The sequence below is a fragment of the Calidris pugnax genome, unplaced genomic scaffold (assembly GCF_001431845.1).
Source record: "Calidris pugnax isolate Ruff unplaced genomic scaffold, ASM143184v1 scaffold246, whole genome shotgun sequence".
NCBI classification, from domain to species: Eukaryota; Metazoa; Chordata; class Aves; order Charadriiformes; family Scolopacidae; genus Calidris; species Calidris pugnax.
In genome coordinates, this window is record NW_015090989.1 from 2,584,430 (window position 1) to 2,599,399 (window position 14,970).

The 14,970-nt window shown below is 42.4% G+C and overlaps 1 protein-coding gene across 1 annotated transcript in view; it reads right to left on the bottom strand.

Moving 5' to 3' along the window:
- SRPX (sushi-repeat containing protein, X-linked) overlaps window positions 1-14,970 on the bottom strand; it is a 52,364-nt gene continuing 37,394 nt past the window's right edge. Inside the window, exons 3-10 of the mRNA XM_014954073.1 lie at window positions 14,402-14,593; window positions 13,610-13,786; window positions 6,904-7,030; window positions 4,859-4,980; window positions 3,994-4,173; window positions 3,407-3,540; window positions 2,013-2,134; window positions 1-537 (exon numbers count right to left, since the gene is read on the bottom strand). Coding sequence (XP_014809559.1) covers window positions 357-537; window positions 2,013-2,134; window positions 3,407-3,540; window positions 3,994-4,173; window positions 4,859-4,980; window positions 6,904-7,030; window positions 13,610-13,786; window positions 14,402-14,593 — 1,235 coding nt within the window. The 3' untranslated portion in view covers window positions 1-356. The remainder of the gene's footprint in view (window positions 538-2,012; window positions 2,135-3,406; window positions 3,541-3,993; window positions 4,174-4,858; window positions 4,981-6,903; window positions 7,031-13,609; window positions 13,787-14,401; window positions 14,594-14,970) is intronic.

The following is a 14,970-nucleotide window of genomic DNA, read 5'->3' on the forward strand; positions in this document are numbered from 1 at the left end:
TCTGTTTGCAAAACAATATTTTATTAATAAAAAGACTTATAAACAGTAAGAAAGAACCCCCCCACAAAAAAATCCAAAATAAACTCCCAGAGACGTGCCTCAATTCTTCGCTGTCTGTACAAGAAATTCCATTGGGTAGTAATCCTACATATCAATTTCTCTAAAGATGGCTGAAAGTACAAAAAAGCATCATGCATACTTCTATGCACAGACAAACAGACTTAATACACACACAAAAAATCTGTACATCAGTGATTAAAAAAGCCATGCTTTTGTGTAGCACCAAGGGGAGAATTACGTGAATTAAAAAAAAAAAATAATAATTCACTGACAACTGCAAGCCCTGCAATCCTGAATTAGGGACATGATTGACCAATTTCTGCTTGCAGTTTCATCTCTTCTTTTCTCAAGGGAAAATTGTCAATAAGTGCAAAGAGCTCGGCTGGCGTTGCTGGGAAAGGGTAGCGTTCCTTGTCCATTCCGTGCTTGTCCATCACCACGATGTTGAAATTGTAATGGGGGATCCTCAGCAGCAGCCTGCAAAGTAAGGAACTCGTTTTGTTAAAGCCCCTCACCTACTCCCTGGGCACTGCAAACTAATAAATGGCAGAACCAGCCTGTTGGGCCTAAGCAGAGGAAGGCGGGGATGGTCAGAGGGGGTTATATAGGGTGGATTTTGTTTCAGCTGTAAGAACAAGGGGTCAGGTAGAGAGCAGGCGCCTGTGTGTGCTGCTGGCTGTAGCTCTGCCTTGGGGAAGGGACAAGGTGACTGCACCCAGCACTCTTTTCTTCTCAGACCCGAGTGTTAGTATAGCACGTGCCATTACCTATTGCTATCAAAAGAGGAAAAAAAAAACCCAAACAACAGTTGGGTGACAGAGCCCTGGAACAGGCTGCCCAGGGAGGTTGAGGAGTCCCCTTCTTTGGAGATTTTCAAGACCCGCCTGGCTGCAGTCCTGAGTAACATGCTCTAGCTCTAGGCAATCCTGCTTTAGCAAGGGAGTTGGACTAGATGATCTCTACGGTCCCTTCCAACTCTAAAAATTCAGTGAAATTCAGTGAAGAGAAGACCCCCAAAAAGTACTATATACATCACCTAAAGAAAACCACAGCAAAGGAGCTAGAGTTACAAGTAGACAATTTCCTTTCTTGGCTGAACTCACTCCATTTCCTCAGGCATATCACCAAAAGATGCTCCTGGATTATTTTCCTAAATAACTACTACTTTCCCTGCCAATGAGGCCTTCACTTTTGGCTCTTGTAGTCCTCCTGTCCCTAGGAAATGCTGGCACTTGAAGCCTCCCTTTCAAGTGAGAACCAACCCCCTGCCAGCCTAAACCCAAGCCAAAACAGTTTAGGCGCCTCAGTAAAACTGCTGAATGTTGTAGTCAGGCTGGGGAGGCTGGGATCATTTCCCCTTTGAAATACTGCCTGTATCATTTCAAAGACCAACCTCTGCGCCCGCTCCTGGCCTGGCCACAGCCACCAGCAGAGCTGCTGCTGCCGTTTGGGGCTGCACTGGCAGCTGCTCCAAGGCTGTCCCTGCAGTGTAACTGTCATGACTGCATCAGACCAACTCCAGCACAAATACAGACACATACTTGAAGTGTTTTGAGTGGCAGCATCCAAAAATATAGGCCTATAACGCGATCAAAGGGAGTTCATGTGAATTCAGAAATTCACTTTGGGTTGAGCAAAGGGTCAAGGAAGACATGGCACTTGAAATGAGTGGCAGAGACTACATTTTGTTTCACATTTAAATGGGTCACAGCCTACTTAAATGTGAAACAAGCTGAAGTCTATGCTCTTAATTTCATAAATACCAAATGGCCACGAATTTGCAGTAGCTATTGCACAGAGTACAAATTAATCCTAAAACTTGCTCCTCAAGATCTACTTTCCAGTGTCTAGCTATGTATGCTAGAGTAGGGTAGGTATATTTAGAGAGGAAGAAATATCTCAAATCTCAAATCCTAAGGTGCAAACACAACAGCAGTGAGAGATTACTTTACCTGACTTGCAGGGCAAGTGACGGGGGCAGCAGCTTTACCCCTATTCTTCCTATTTGTGCTGGGAAGACGCCCACCAATTCAACCACGGTAACATGTCGGAGGTCTAAACCACACTGTGCTGGCTGGAAGGGTTAAAAGAAGAAAGAGGTGTGTTAGTGATCGGTGAGACAACAGGGGGTTGTTTTGAGTGTGCAGCAAGTGTTCATAAAAGGTCCAATCTTACATCAGTGAGATGGTTTAAACTGAAACAAGCGCATACTTTGAAAGCTCTTTAATTCTCACTGCAAAGAACTACAGCCTCATGACTCCAGGGGATGTTCAATGACAGATTCTTAACTATTCTAAGAAACACAACACATGGGGACCACCTAGGAGAAATGTAAACTTGTCTTTGTAATGACATGAAAAGATGCCAGGGTATTAAGCACCATCTCAGTAATCTAACTTGGCAATCAAACCAAGGTCTGTGAGATGGAAGTTGACTGCAGAAAGTTTTCTTTCACGTCAACTTGTTTAACCACTGTCAGGCAGTGGGAAAATTATAGCCATTAAATTTAGTATTTTAAACTATTTAATTTTGATCAATATATTGCATTTTCTTGCCAAGTTAATCTAGGTGGGGAAAAGAAAAACTTTTTATTTTTTTTGTAATGCAACTGTAGCTTAAACCAGCAGTTAAAAACATCATCATATTCACATCCCAATGACTATTTATACTGAGTTTTGTTACAGTTATGAGAAAAGAAGTGAGATAGAAGCACTTGCCACTGTGAAAGAATGCAGGACCGGCTCCTTTCCCTGAGGACACAGATACGTTTCGGAGGTACATCCCTAAGTCTAACAAGAGCCCAACAAGACCATCACATTCACAACACATAAGAAGGACAATTACCAGAATTTTTCTTTTTTTTTTGGAACAAAATACCCCAGAGCTATCTCCAGCATTCTGGATGATTTCTATGCTGAGTCTCTGGTTGTTACAAAGTCTGTAGACTGGTTTGTATAAACTGCAACCACTAAAGTGCTGGATGGTTTGGGTTTTTTTTTCAGCTTCTTTAGGAACTGAGTTAGGGAATGATGGTTGAGCACAAGTTAATAGTAAATTAATTTGGGGAAGAAAGAAAAGGGTCAGAATTGCCTGGGATTCAGCGACTGGTCAGTCAGAGGCAGCACAACCCAGAAATGAGCTGAATTAGAGACTGAGGAGATGTTTCAACTCAAACCCATGTAAAAATGATTAATCCAGACCTCCTTCTGCTTCAGCCAGATCCTCCAGTGTCTGAAATATAATAGCTGAAGCCTGCATATTTATATCAAACAGTAGAACCTGTCCTCTTGTGTCCTTCTTTAAAGAAAAAAAAATAGTTGCACGCTCCCCTCAAAATGTGTTTTACCTGCAGCATTCCCAACTGCATCCTGTAGAAGAAGTTGGCTGCAGTAGGGGTGGAAATAATTAGCAGTCTCCGCTTCTCATAAAATTGATCCAGAAGTGCAGCTGCAGTCCTCACATTCACATTAATATTCATGGCTAGGATTAAATTTAAAACAAAAGCTACAGAGCACACTGAAAACAGATCTATTTCTGAAAGCACAAACTAGACAGTAGGACGCACAAGAAATAATAATAAAGACTATATAGGTGAAATACCGGCTTCATTGAAGCCAACAATTTTATCTTTAGCTGATGTGGCTTGCAAGATGGATTGACCCCAGATTGAAGTTTTGTAGAGAGCTTTGAGCTAAAGCACACTTATCAGTTTGTGAGGTACCATCATCATCCTAGGAAAGAGCAGCCAAAGGTGGCAAAGGCTTCAGCTGTAAGTGTAAATTGGCCAAAGAGATAAAGGTGTTGAGTTTCTTACCTATGGGGCACTAAAGTTTGCGGCTGTATTCCACCTCACACCCCCTTCCCAAATTCTCACTGCCACCAGAACCATTGCTCTGGCAGCCCTTCTGGTAAAGTGGTGAAATACTCACTTACGTGCACAGGTTGGCTCCACTCCTGACCACCCCAAGTTGTACTGGCACACTCTAGCCGGGCTTCCTTGCAGCTCGTAACCACCAATGCAGGAGAACTCACATGTAGCACCATAGTTATTTCCATCACCTGAACACTTGATGTAACCATTATCTGGGGCGTTTAATTTCACACAGCGCCTGACTTTAAGCAAGAGGAAAAAAAAATAATAAAAAAGACAAGGCAAGAATCACCCTGTTTGCTACTAGGGTAGCATGGCCAGTGGAATACCAATGTAGAAGACAATTTTTTCTGTTTGCTTTCTATATTATTGGAGTCATGTACTTAAAAACCCCAACCAATCAACCAAAAAAACCCCACCTCAACTCCTATGTAAACTAAAATGGTACACATGTGTAGGAGTACGCATATGACTGTGGTATCATGACGACAAAAGGTCAAGGAGCACAAAGAGAGCTGAAGTTGAAACCTACAGATTTCATTTCTCTATATTCAACTCCAAATTTCAAGATCTGGACTTATGAAAGGGCAGCCCTGCTTGACAGCTGAAAAAACTCCTTGCACACTTGTTTGGGCAGCTCACAAGGAAAGTCTCAGGGAGAAGGCAGCAGGAGGGAAGGGGTGTGGAGCTGGAGTCAGGATCCCATCAATGAAGTTCTTCCCTGACGTGCACAATGCTGGCCACCCACCCTGCTGCAGGCCTGGCCCCCAGAGTCTTGAGCAAGAGTGCTTTCTTCCTTTCAGCATCAACATGCAGTTTATATACGAATACACAGACAAATATAGAAAATGAGGGCATTTCTCAACTTGCCTACTAACCCAGATGCAAATCAGTGACTGCATTTATAGGGTAAAACATCAGTCTTACCTCTGACTTTCACAAGAAATTTGCAAGTGCCTTTGTTTTCAGCTCTGTCATACACGGTGTAGTGGATTTTGTGGTCCCCTTCTGGAAAATGTGACCCTGGTGGCAGGCCTTTCAAAATAACACTGAAGAAGGACAGACATTCATAAATTCACCACTATTTTCCTACTGACAATGCTGTAAAAGCCTGAAGAGCGACGCTTGGGGCATGCTAAAATCACCTGGCTGCGCTGCATGATGGAAGAGTGTGAGTAAACAAAGGAAGAAGATGGGTGGCAGCGACCAGAGTATTTAAACTTGATGGCACCAGCCCACCCTGGAATCATACAAAAGGGTCCAACCCTTCGATTTTCAAGATCACAAGGGAGGCAGAGCAGCCAGGGCCCACTCACTTCCAGTAAGACAGTCCTTAGTGTAGCCAAGTATCATGCCATGGCCAAAGGAACTCCAGCTTCCTCTTCCTTACATAAGGAAAAGCCAAGATGGATCCTCCCTTAATTTATATAATGAACTGTCAGGGCTGCAGCATAACCCAGAGCTGGCAGAGTGTAAGAAAACTTTCAGCCTCTCACAATGGGGACGTACCCTTCTGGCAGCTCCGCACCGCTCCTGTGATTATACTAATATTAAAAAAATGGAATAGAAAGTGAGATTTACTGGCACAGCAGAAGGGTGTGTTGACCCTCAGCAGTGTTTTCACCTGGAACTTGTTCCTAGCCTGCAAATGTGTCAGGAGAATTCAGGCATGTTAAATGTATCCCCAGTACTTAATGGGAAAGCTCACATACTCATGGGGCTGCAGGAGGAAAGCACTGTACATGGCATAAAACATGACTGTTTAGCAAGATTTTATAAAAATAGATTTATGGAAAAGCTTCCACAGTTCTTCAGAGCTGGGAAGTGTTACTCATGTGACAAAGCCTACATGGGATATTCCCCCCCACACTTTTTTGTCCACAAGACATTGTTTCATCAAAAAGACTTCGGAATGTCTTTATTACGACACTTCTCAAAGTTTTAATTTTATCAGGCTTGATTTTTTTAAATGCTGCTAATTGCTATAGAAATAGCACATTAGACTTTTAACAGCAATATTTTTAATTGTATAATGAATACTTCTTTCTGCTATTATTTAAACTGCAACAATAAAAAGGCCATGTCGCTGTGTCTGTCAACAGCTTTTTTGTATTCACACAAAACTGTAAACATCTTTAAGCTTACAACTTCAAGATTTTAAGCTTAATCAGTCCACTATTACCAAGTTAAAAGATGTAACTTGCTTAATGAAAAAAACAGATTTTCTATACTCTTTCCATTACAATAAGCTAGCCAGACTGCCATAAATCCTGCATAATAAAGATGGGGAAAATCAGAGACAGTGGTACCCTCACAAGTGCACCTTGCTCTTCTGGAAAATGTGAAACCATAAAAATTGATATGGAAATTTTCAAGAAAACATTGAGTTTAAATCCAATGTTCAGAGCTCCTTAAGTTTCAAGTGAGAAACATTACTTTACAAGTAACTGCAGAACGCTGTGTCATCAGTCCTCAGCACTACTTCAGGAAGAATCCTAAAGATGATTGCAGGTATTGTTTTGTGACACGGTTCATCTTGGTTCTTTTAAGACAGTCAAAATTGCCTCTGCTGCTACCTCCAATGCACTATTATCTTTTCATTGTTATGTATAAAAGGCAACTTGCTGTAAGAAAACTTGTTGTATATGAGAAGAGACCCACAAAGAAGCTCTGGAAAATTTCACAGGTGCAGTCAAAATGCTACTGTCATTTATTCTATCAGTTCTAAAATAACTGCAATAATCTGCTACCCCTCTACATGCCAGGTCCCAAACAATTCAAGTTGCCAAGTTTTAATTTTTCAATTAAACATGAGATTCTTTACAGACCGTTGATATGTGACATCTATCCATAAGCATCGTGGATGAATTGCAGGGAAAGGGTACCTGGCCACCCTCATCAGCTGAATTACTAATCAAGAACCCCAGGAATAAAAAGGAGAAAATGCAAAACATTTGTAGATTTGCACCTACTCTGTCAGGATCCCATCAGCAGTGTCCCGTCCTTCTGGGGTGTCCCAGAACACTCTGGCCGTCAACTTGTTGGGCTCTGCGGTTTTCTCCTTCACGCTCGGGCACTGGATTCTGGGAGGTTCAGTATCTGTTGGAATAAGCATAATCACAGAAATGGCAAAAAGAGAAACAACGGAAGATTGACAAACCTGTCATTTTGCAGGGAATTGCTGCTGCATTTGATTTTTTTTTCAAGTAACTCTTATAATAGTTCCTTACAAGTAATGCAAAACAAAAAGTAGACCAGCTAAGTTTTGAAAGCTTATTGAACTGCTACCAGAACATTGTGACTATTATTCAGGAGTAAAGGAACAGTGGTGATGATAAAAGAACCTGGTGGAGGACAAAGGTGATGCCCAGCTACTCGTCTTCAGCTGCTTCTGTTGCCAATCCTGCCAGCACAGCAGAAATAGATGGGCGAACCAAGTCCAAACACCATCACAATCATTAATTAAAAATAATAATAATAATCTGTCTTTAATAGCTAAGTCGCAGATTTTTGTACCCAAAATCTGGGTTATACCCAAAAGGAAGTCTAAATCCATGGAGTCATATACCAGCTTTAAAAATGAACACAGAGGCAGGAATGCAAATAGAAAGCAATCCCTAAAGCGCTGCTTAAATGTAAAGGGTGGCAGGCCTTGTCTTTTCATTTGCAGGGTGGACACAAAAACTATAATCTGGATTTCTTTCAAAAAAATAGCAATGCGAAAAGGTTTAGGTCTTTATAAAGCATAAAATATGCAAAATAATTTCATAGCCCCTTATATTCTACAAGCAATGCACAATGTTTTCTACCAGTGTAACTCGGGCAAGTGCAGCCCTGCTATAGCCCCTTTAAGCTTTCAGTGGTATTCCAAGAACCCAGGACCCTTAAAAAATGGCTTGCCTCTATTTCTCCTGTTTTCCTCCAACCTCAAACACTGCAGCTTTGTGGGGCACTTCCATAGAAAGAGCCCCTTCTTAATTTTGCACAGGAAGGAGTGGGGGAGGCACAGGCAAGTAAATAAGGCAGAACATATCAGGAATATTGCAAATTACCTTACACAAATGCTATTTTTTGTGGGATTTTTTTTTTTTGGCACATAATGATTTTATGTGTATATAAATATATACATATCCTCTTACAGTATTGGGAGGATAACCATTGATTTCTTTGTAGATCCTACTGAGGGGTGAAGTTAGGAAGAGTGGGTTCCCACTACAGGGAGTGGAGCAATCAAAAATGAACAGCAGAAGCCACTAAGAAGCTTTGGAAGCTTCTTGTACTTTACAGGAATGCCCTTCACTAAAGAAACACAAAGCACTTTAATTTTTCTTTATGGATTCTTTAACTTTTTTACTTTGTGAGTTCATTCACTCCTCCTTACTTCATCTGCTACAGTAGGTAAATCAGCAGGATTTTCAAGCATCCACTCCGGCTGTAGGAAGCACTTTGTCTCCTTTCCTTACATTTCTTATTCACTCCCTGATTTTTAGAGTACCTTTCCATTATGTGTGGAAAACCGCTCATGCCGCAGCCAAAGAGAGCTCTGCCCTCCTCTGCAAAGCTACATCACCCTCAATTACACACACCCCCCCCCCAGTGCAGCTCAATTAGGGTAGGAAATAACCCAGCCTCACCAAGGCTGCTTCTGGCTCTGGTTAGTTTACTGTGGTGACAGCTCACCCCTGTGCCACGGACAGTAAACATTAAATACATGTAATGCTGGAATAAAAGACAGAACAGGATTCAAGGACACAGTGTTTTAAGCACTTAATTAATCAGAAAGCTCATTATGCTATTTAGCGAAGAGAAGACTGGTTGGTATGGACTGGCTTGGACTTCTACATCATAAAGACAAACAACATGGTTACTGTGGGAACCAACTCACCAAACACCCGGGGGCCAGGCAGCCGTTTTAGCTGGGCTTAAAAATTCCTGGAAAGGATATTTTCTTTGGTCATTTCGGCTGCCTCTTAGCATTCAACAGGCACAAAATGAACCCCACCAGAATAACTCTTCTTTGAAAGAGAAAGCAGCTGTTGACCAAAGAGGCTCTTTAACTGCCGTGGCCACTGGGATGTTTTGAACCAAACAGCGCTCCGGTCTTTTTCCTCTTGCCCTTGTACAACGTTACAGCCAATCTAAGCATAATAAGCACAATGGCCACAGCTTGGCAGAAGGAAGACAGATCTAAAAAGACCCAACCTATATAAATGCAGAGAAGGTGACCAGAGAACATCCAGGCAAATGCACAAGTGATAAAACCAAAAGACAACCCACCGTCCCCCACCCCTCCAAAAAAAGCAACCCACCTTTAATAAGATGTATGACATAAGCAAGGTGCCCACCTGCATCTTAGAAAACTAAACTGGTTCCAAAACAAACCCCAAACGAAGGAACCAAGATTGCTGACTGCTGGGGAGGTTTCATCAGAGGGGAAAAAATAATGATTGTAAGCACCGGATTGTCAGGATCTCTCTCTTAATACGTATTCCCAGCTTATTCCCAGCCAGAGCTGGAGCTGGGACACGCTGCAAGGTGTCTGACCCCCACACCTAGGGCTGTTCTTACACTTTTACTACACTGTCACTGCTGAAAGACCAGGGAAAAGCCAAGAAGATTTATTTAAGCTGTTTAGCAGGGTTATGTATGAAATGGGTCCTGGTGGACAGCAAAATGACAATGAGCAAGCAGTGTGCTCTTGTGGCCAGGAAGGCAAACGGAATCCTGGGCTGCATAGGGAAGAGTGTGGCCAGCAGGTCAAGGGAAGTCATTCTCCCCTCTACTCTGCACTGGTGGGGCCACAACTGGAATACTGTGTCCAGTTCTGGGCTCCCCAGTTCAAGAGGGACAGGGAACTACTGGAGAGAGTCCAGCGAAGGGCTACAAAGATGATTCAAGGATTGGAGCATCTCCCTTATGAGGAAAGACTGAGAGAGCTGGGACTCTTTAGTCTGGAGAAGAGAAGGCTGAGGGGAGACCTTATCAATGCTTACAAGTATCTCAAGGGAGGGTTGAAGGAGGAGGGAGCCAGACTCTTTTCAGTGGTTCCCACTGAGAGGACGAGGGGCAACGGGCACAAGTTGGAACATAAGAGGTTCCACTCAAATATGAGGAGAAACTTCTTCATGGTGAGGGTGACAGAGCCCTGGAACAGGCTGCCCAGGGAGGTTGTGGAGTCCCCTTCTTTGGAGATTTTCAAGACCCGCCTGGATGCAGTCCTGAGTAACATGCTCTGACAAGCTCTAGGCAATCCTGCTTCAGCAGGGGAGTTGGACTAGATGATCTCTATGGTCCCTTCCAACTCTAAAAATTCAGTGAAATTCAGTGAAATGGGTGAATCTTTGCATCACGGGCAGGGAAGTTGAGTTCTCACAAAACAGTTTGGCCCCAATCAGCCATGACTTCTTCTCTTACGTTCTCATCAGTTGTTGCTCTTCTCAGCTACTTGGCAACAGCAACTGTGAATCTTTACATCACAGGCAGGGAAATTGAGTTCTCACAAAACAGTTTGGCCCCGATCAGCCACTACTTCTTCTCTTACATTCTCATCAGTTGTCGCTCTTCTCAGCTACTTGGCAACAGCAACTGGTACTCTGGCTCCAGGCTGGGAAGCGGCACTGCAGACACGGCACCAGGAGGCCAGCAGTGGAATACTCAATTTTAAAGCTGTCTTTTGAACTTTGTGGAGAAAAATGCTAAGTTTTCAAATAGGTTTTAGATATTTTATTTTTTTTAAACATACTTCTGGGACTGGCCACATTAACAGTATCAACAATATTTAAATAGCTTATTAACTGCCTTTCTCGTAGATTTTAAAGGATTATGTTTACTTGCTTGTGAATTTGGGATGACGAGGAAAGAAACAGAGGGATGGTACTGAATGCCCACTGCTTGCTTATTCAAGAGTCCATGTGGGATAAGTAATCGGCCTGTTGCTACATAAACACGCTGTTATTACTGATTGCTAATGACATTTAATGATGGCTGGAAGCTAATTCAAAACATCAGTCTCTGTCAGATGCATAAAGAGATGAAGAGACTGGAAATCATAGAAGGGGGAATAAAAAGCACTGTTCTGCTCTCCCCGCCTCCCTCCACAAGGCACTGCTCTGTATTTCAAAACACCCATTATCAGGGCCTATGGAAGCTTGTGTCAGACATCCCTAGTTGGAAGCTGTTAGTTAACTACCTATCAATACAGCCTTAGGATGTGACAAAAGGATGACTTAGCATGGTGACAGCCATTTACCACAGCCTCTGTTATATAATCAGCAGGAAAGTGAAACCTTTTTAGAAGAAAAGACGGTGACATTTTTCAATCTTCTAAAGGAAAATAGCTATTTCAATCTACGTCACAGTGCATTAAGGATATAATGGAAATACTATTCAAGTGAGTATTGGCATTTTTAGCTGATAACCAAAAGCAGCTGTACGTTGATCTTTTTTTAATCAAAGTTATTTCAGCAACATGAAGGATACCCTTCCTCTTATAGGAGGGGGACAGACAGTCTGCTTTGTTAGGACAGAATACTCACTGTCTGTAAGGGCTTCCGTAAGTGACTGCTAAAACATACCTAATTTTCTTTAGCTAAAAAACCCCAACCTTTTCCCCTCCCTTTTAATGAATACCTGTTTCAGCAATGATGGTAGCCCTTCCCACATGGACCTACTGCACTGTGAACCCCACGTAGTTTTGTGCAAAACTGCTAAGCAGTGCAACTGCAACAAAAAAAGAGCAGAGGAAAGCCCCTTGATTTCAAGAGGATTATTAATTCAGGTCTGCAGTAATTTTCCCATACTTCATGCTAATAACTGTAGTGTCCCCAGGCCACTTCCCTACCTATTCTCAATGACATGCACTTTACCAGCCCATGCCTGTGAACACACATCACATCCCTACCGTGCAGAGTACAACTAATTGCTTACACACTAAAGAAATAAACCAGCCTCTTTGCCTTTGCATTTCATTGCTTCCCTCACCTCAATTTTGTTCCTCAGCCGAAAGTGAGCTGTTCAGCCACTTCTCTGCTGGCCACTGGTAAGCTTTCAGAGGCTGCAGTTCACTGATGACTTTTCTGTAACTACTGAATTACAGTAAGGGATATGTGTTCCGCTGCATTTTACTGTTAGGGCCATGTCTGGTCACAAAAATCCTTTGCCCTATTCTTTCGACCTATCAAGAGGTCAAAAAAAAAAATTCCCTTATTAAACAGTTTGCTAACTGTGTAACTCACTATTTGCACATAGAAACTGTGTACACACAAGATTTGAAAGGGTCTTCTCCATACTACGTGGTATTACTAGAACTTAAATAACAGTATTACTTTTACTGGGTTATTTGGGACTTGCAATCAATACCATATGCAACAAATATCCTGCGTTTTTGGAATAAAAAAGAAGTGTTAGTGCTAACGTAGCCTCTTTTTTTGCTTAAGACATACTTGCTTACTCTACTGTGCAAGACAGCATCCTCTGTAATAAGCACCTCGTCGCTGCCAACGGATGAGGTTCTGAAAGTGCCAGGAAATACAGAAGACAACATTTTATCATTCCCAAACTTAAAAGGGTTTGTTTTCCTTCCTCTGCCCACACCATTGAGAAGGACAAGGCTTGTTTTTTTGTATATAAAAACAAGAGACACCACAAATAGTCTAGACCTAAGCAGCAGGCTCATTTCTACATTTGTACAACACCAAGTAACAGGAAACCTGAACAAAATTTTACAAATGTCAGGCCACAGCGGAGAAACTCCAAAGCCATTTGCTAACCTAGACTGAGCCACAGGCATTCTGAGGAAAACCACGTTACCATACACAGAAGACACTAAGCACAACTACTCTACCACCCACAAGCTTAAATTACTGATAGCCAACTCAGATGGCCAAATACTTTCCTTTGTGGGTGGCTGCAGAATCTTTTATCAGAGACTTCCCAGAAACAAAACCAGCAGCTGAAACTCAACTATCTTCTGAAATCTCATTAGTAGGAAGGAAAGTTAAATCTCAGTATTTACTTATCTCTCTTTTGATTTTTGTATATAAAACCAATTATTCCAGCTGAGGTTCCCAGGAGACTGCTAACTACGTAATGAAAATTGCTGGCATAACTAATGTGAACTAGGCTGAAATTTAGTTTAGCTCACTGCAACCATGCTGGTAACACTAATCCAGTCACATTGCCTGGATATATCTGGAAACCATGATCCCAAGAAAGAAAAGTAACAGAATAGGTGAGACAAAGGGTTTAGTTTCAAACTCATTTTATCATTACGTTGCAGAGAGCCGAACAGACTCCAGCATAGAGAAAATGCTAGAAGAGCAGTATGGTAATTAGAGACTACTGAGTCACCCAGGAGATCCAGGAAGGCTGTTAGAAGCACTGCATAGCACTGACCATTTGCAGTAGCCTCATTACAGTTATACAGTGATAATGCTTGGACCTGATAGCATGTGTGTAAAGAAGATGGGCACATGGGACTGAAAGTACTAAGTGACAGAGAGCACTCTGCATCCCTTGGAAAACTGTCCTCTGCTACCTCAAAAGGGACAGCTGGTGTCCCGTCTCCCCCTGCAACGAGGTGGAAAAAAGAGAATTTTGGAATTCATTGGGATGACTCAGGCACCAGCAGGTACCTCAACTGTAGAGCTTTCCAGGATGCAGACTAACCATCCTACTTACCAACGCAGGACGCTGGCCGGCCGCTCCAAACTTTGTTGTCCATGCACGTGACGATACGGTCGCCTTTCAGCTGATATCCCGGTGAACAGTAGTACTCACACCTTGAGCCAAAGTAGGCACCGTCCAAACACTTGAAGCCCCCGTTGGTGGGCATGGCCAGGGTCGGGCAGCGCTTTTCTGGAAAAGAAAACAAAGACTTCTGGAAACCTGTTATCCCCTTTATGTAAATGTGGGGTATTACACAGAAATAAGGATGCAGCTAGCGAATGACAACTGGGAAAAAGTGATCTTCCACATGAGGCTTTTTGCACTGTTCTTATTAGTTGCATTTCAAATTTAACTTTACATACACAGTGGCCTAATGCAATATTTGTACGAGAAAAAGATGGAAAGTACCTATTCCTCTCTACTCAGAAAATGTTTTACTGCAAGAGCCCGCTTAGCACCTGATACAAATTGTACCAGCTTACAAAATCCAGGATGGGCAGTATCTCAAAACAGAGCTTTATGGGTCCGTCATAAAATCATTCCCACAAATCAAAATCCCATGCTCATAAAACGTTTCCTATCTTTGCCCTCTGCCAAGAGATATTTGTACCACTCATGATACTTTTCATGCCATGTACCACTGTAAGATCATTAGCAAGAAGCCAATATGCATATCAAAGTATACTGTCAATGTTTAAAATGCAAATAACAATCCCAAGATCACTGTTTCAAAGGCAAGTAAAATTTATTCTCTGCTGAATCTGAGGTACCAGCCCCACACACACAGATTTCATAGCTACTTACGTTTGCACAGCACTTTCCCAGACCAGCGTTTGCTTGATTGACAAATTAGCTGCGGAGGACCGTGCAGTTCGTAGCCTTTTTGGCAGCGAATATCACATCTTGTCCCCAATACATTCTTGTAATACTCCCCTTGAGGGGTCCTGCAGTTTGCATAGCCGTGTTTCACCTTAATGGGGGAGCACCACGGTGTTTCTAGCACAGAGAACAAAAAAAACCCACTCATACTACTTCGCAAAATGTGAAAGGTCAGACACAAACATAAAATCACTTTCTTTATTCAAGGTCACAGAGAAGACATGAAAAAGAAAAAAAAAAAAGTCTTATTTAAAAAGCCACCAGTCCTCAAAGTGGAGAAGTAGCAGTGCAGCAAGGTGTACTAAGTCTTATACACCAGAAGGTCAGCCCTTCAAAGACTGGCAGCTCTTCTTCATCACAGCACATTAAAGATTGTAGCCATTTGAAGGGGGGGTGCGGGGGTGGTCTATATTTTTTTGTCCATGGAATAAGTGTGCCACCATGTGGACAATTTGGTGACAACCAGACCTTTTTCCCCCCTCTTGTTTTTTCAG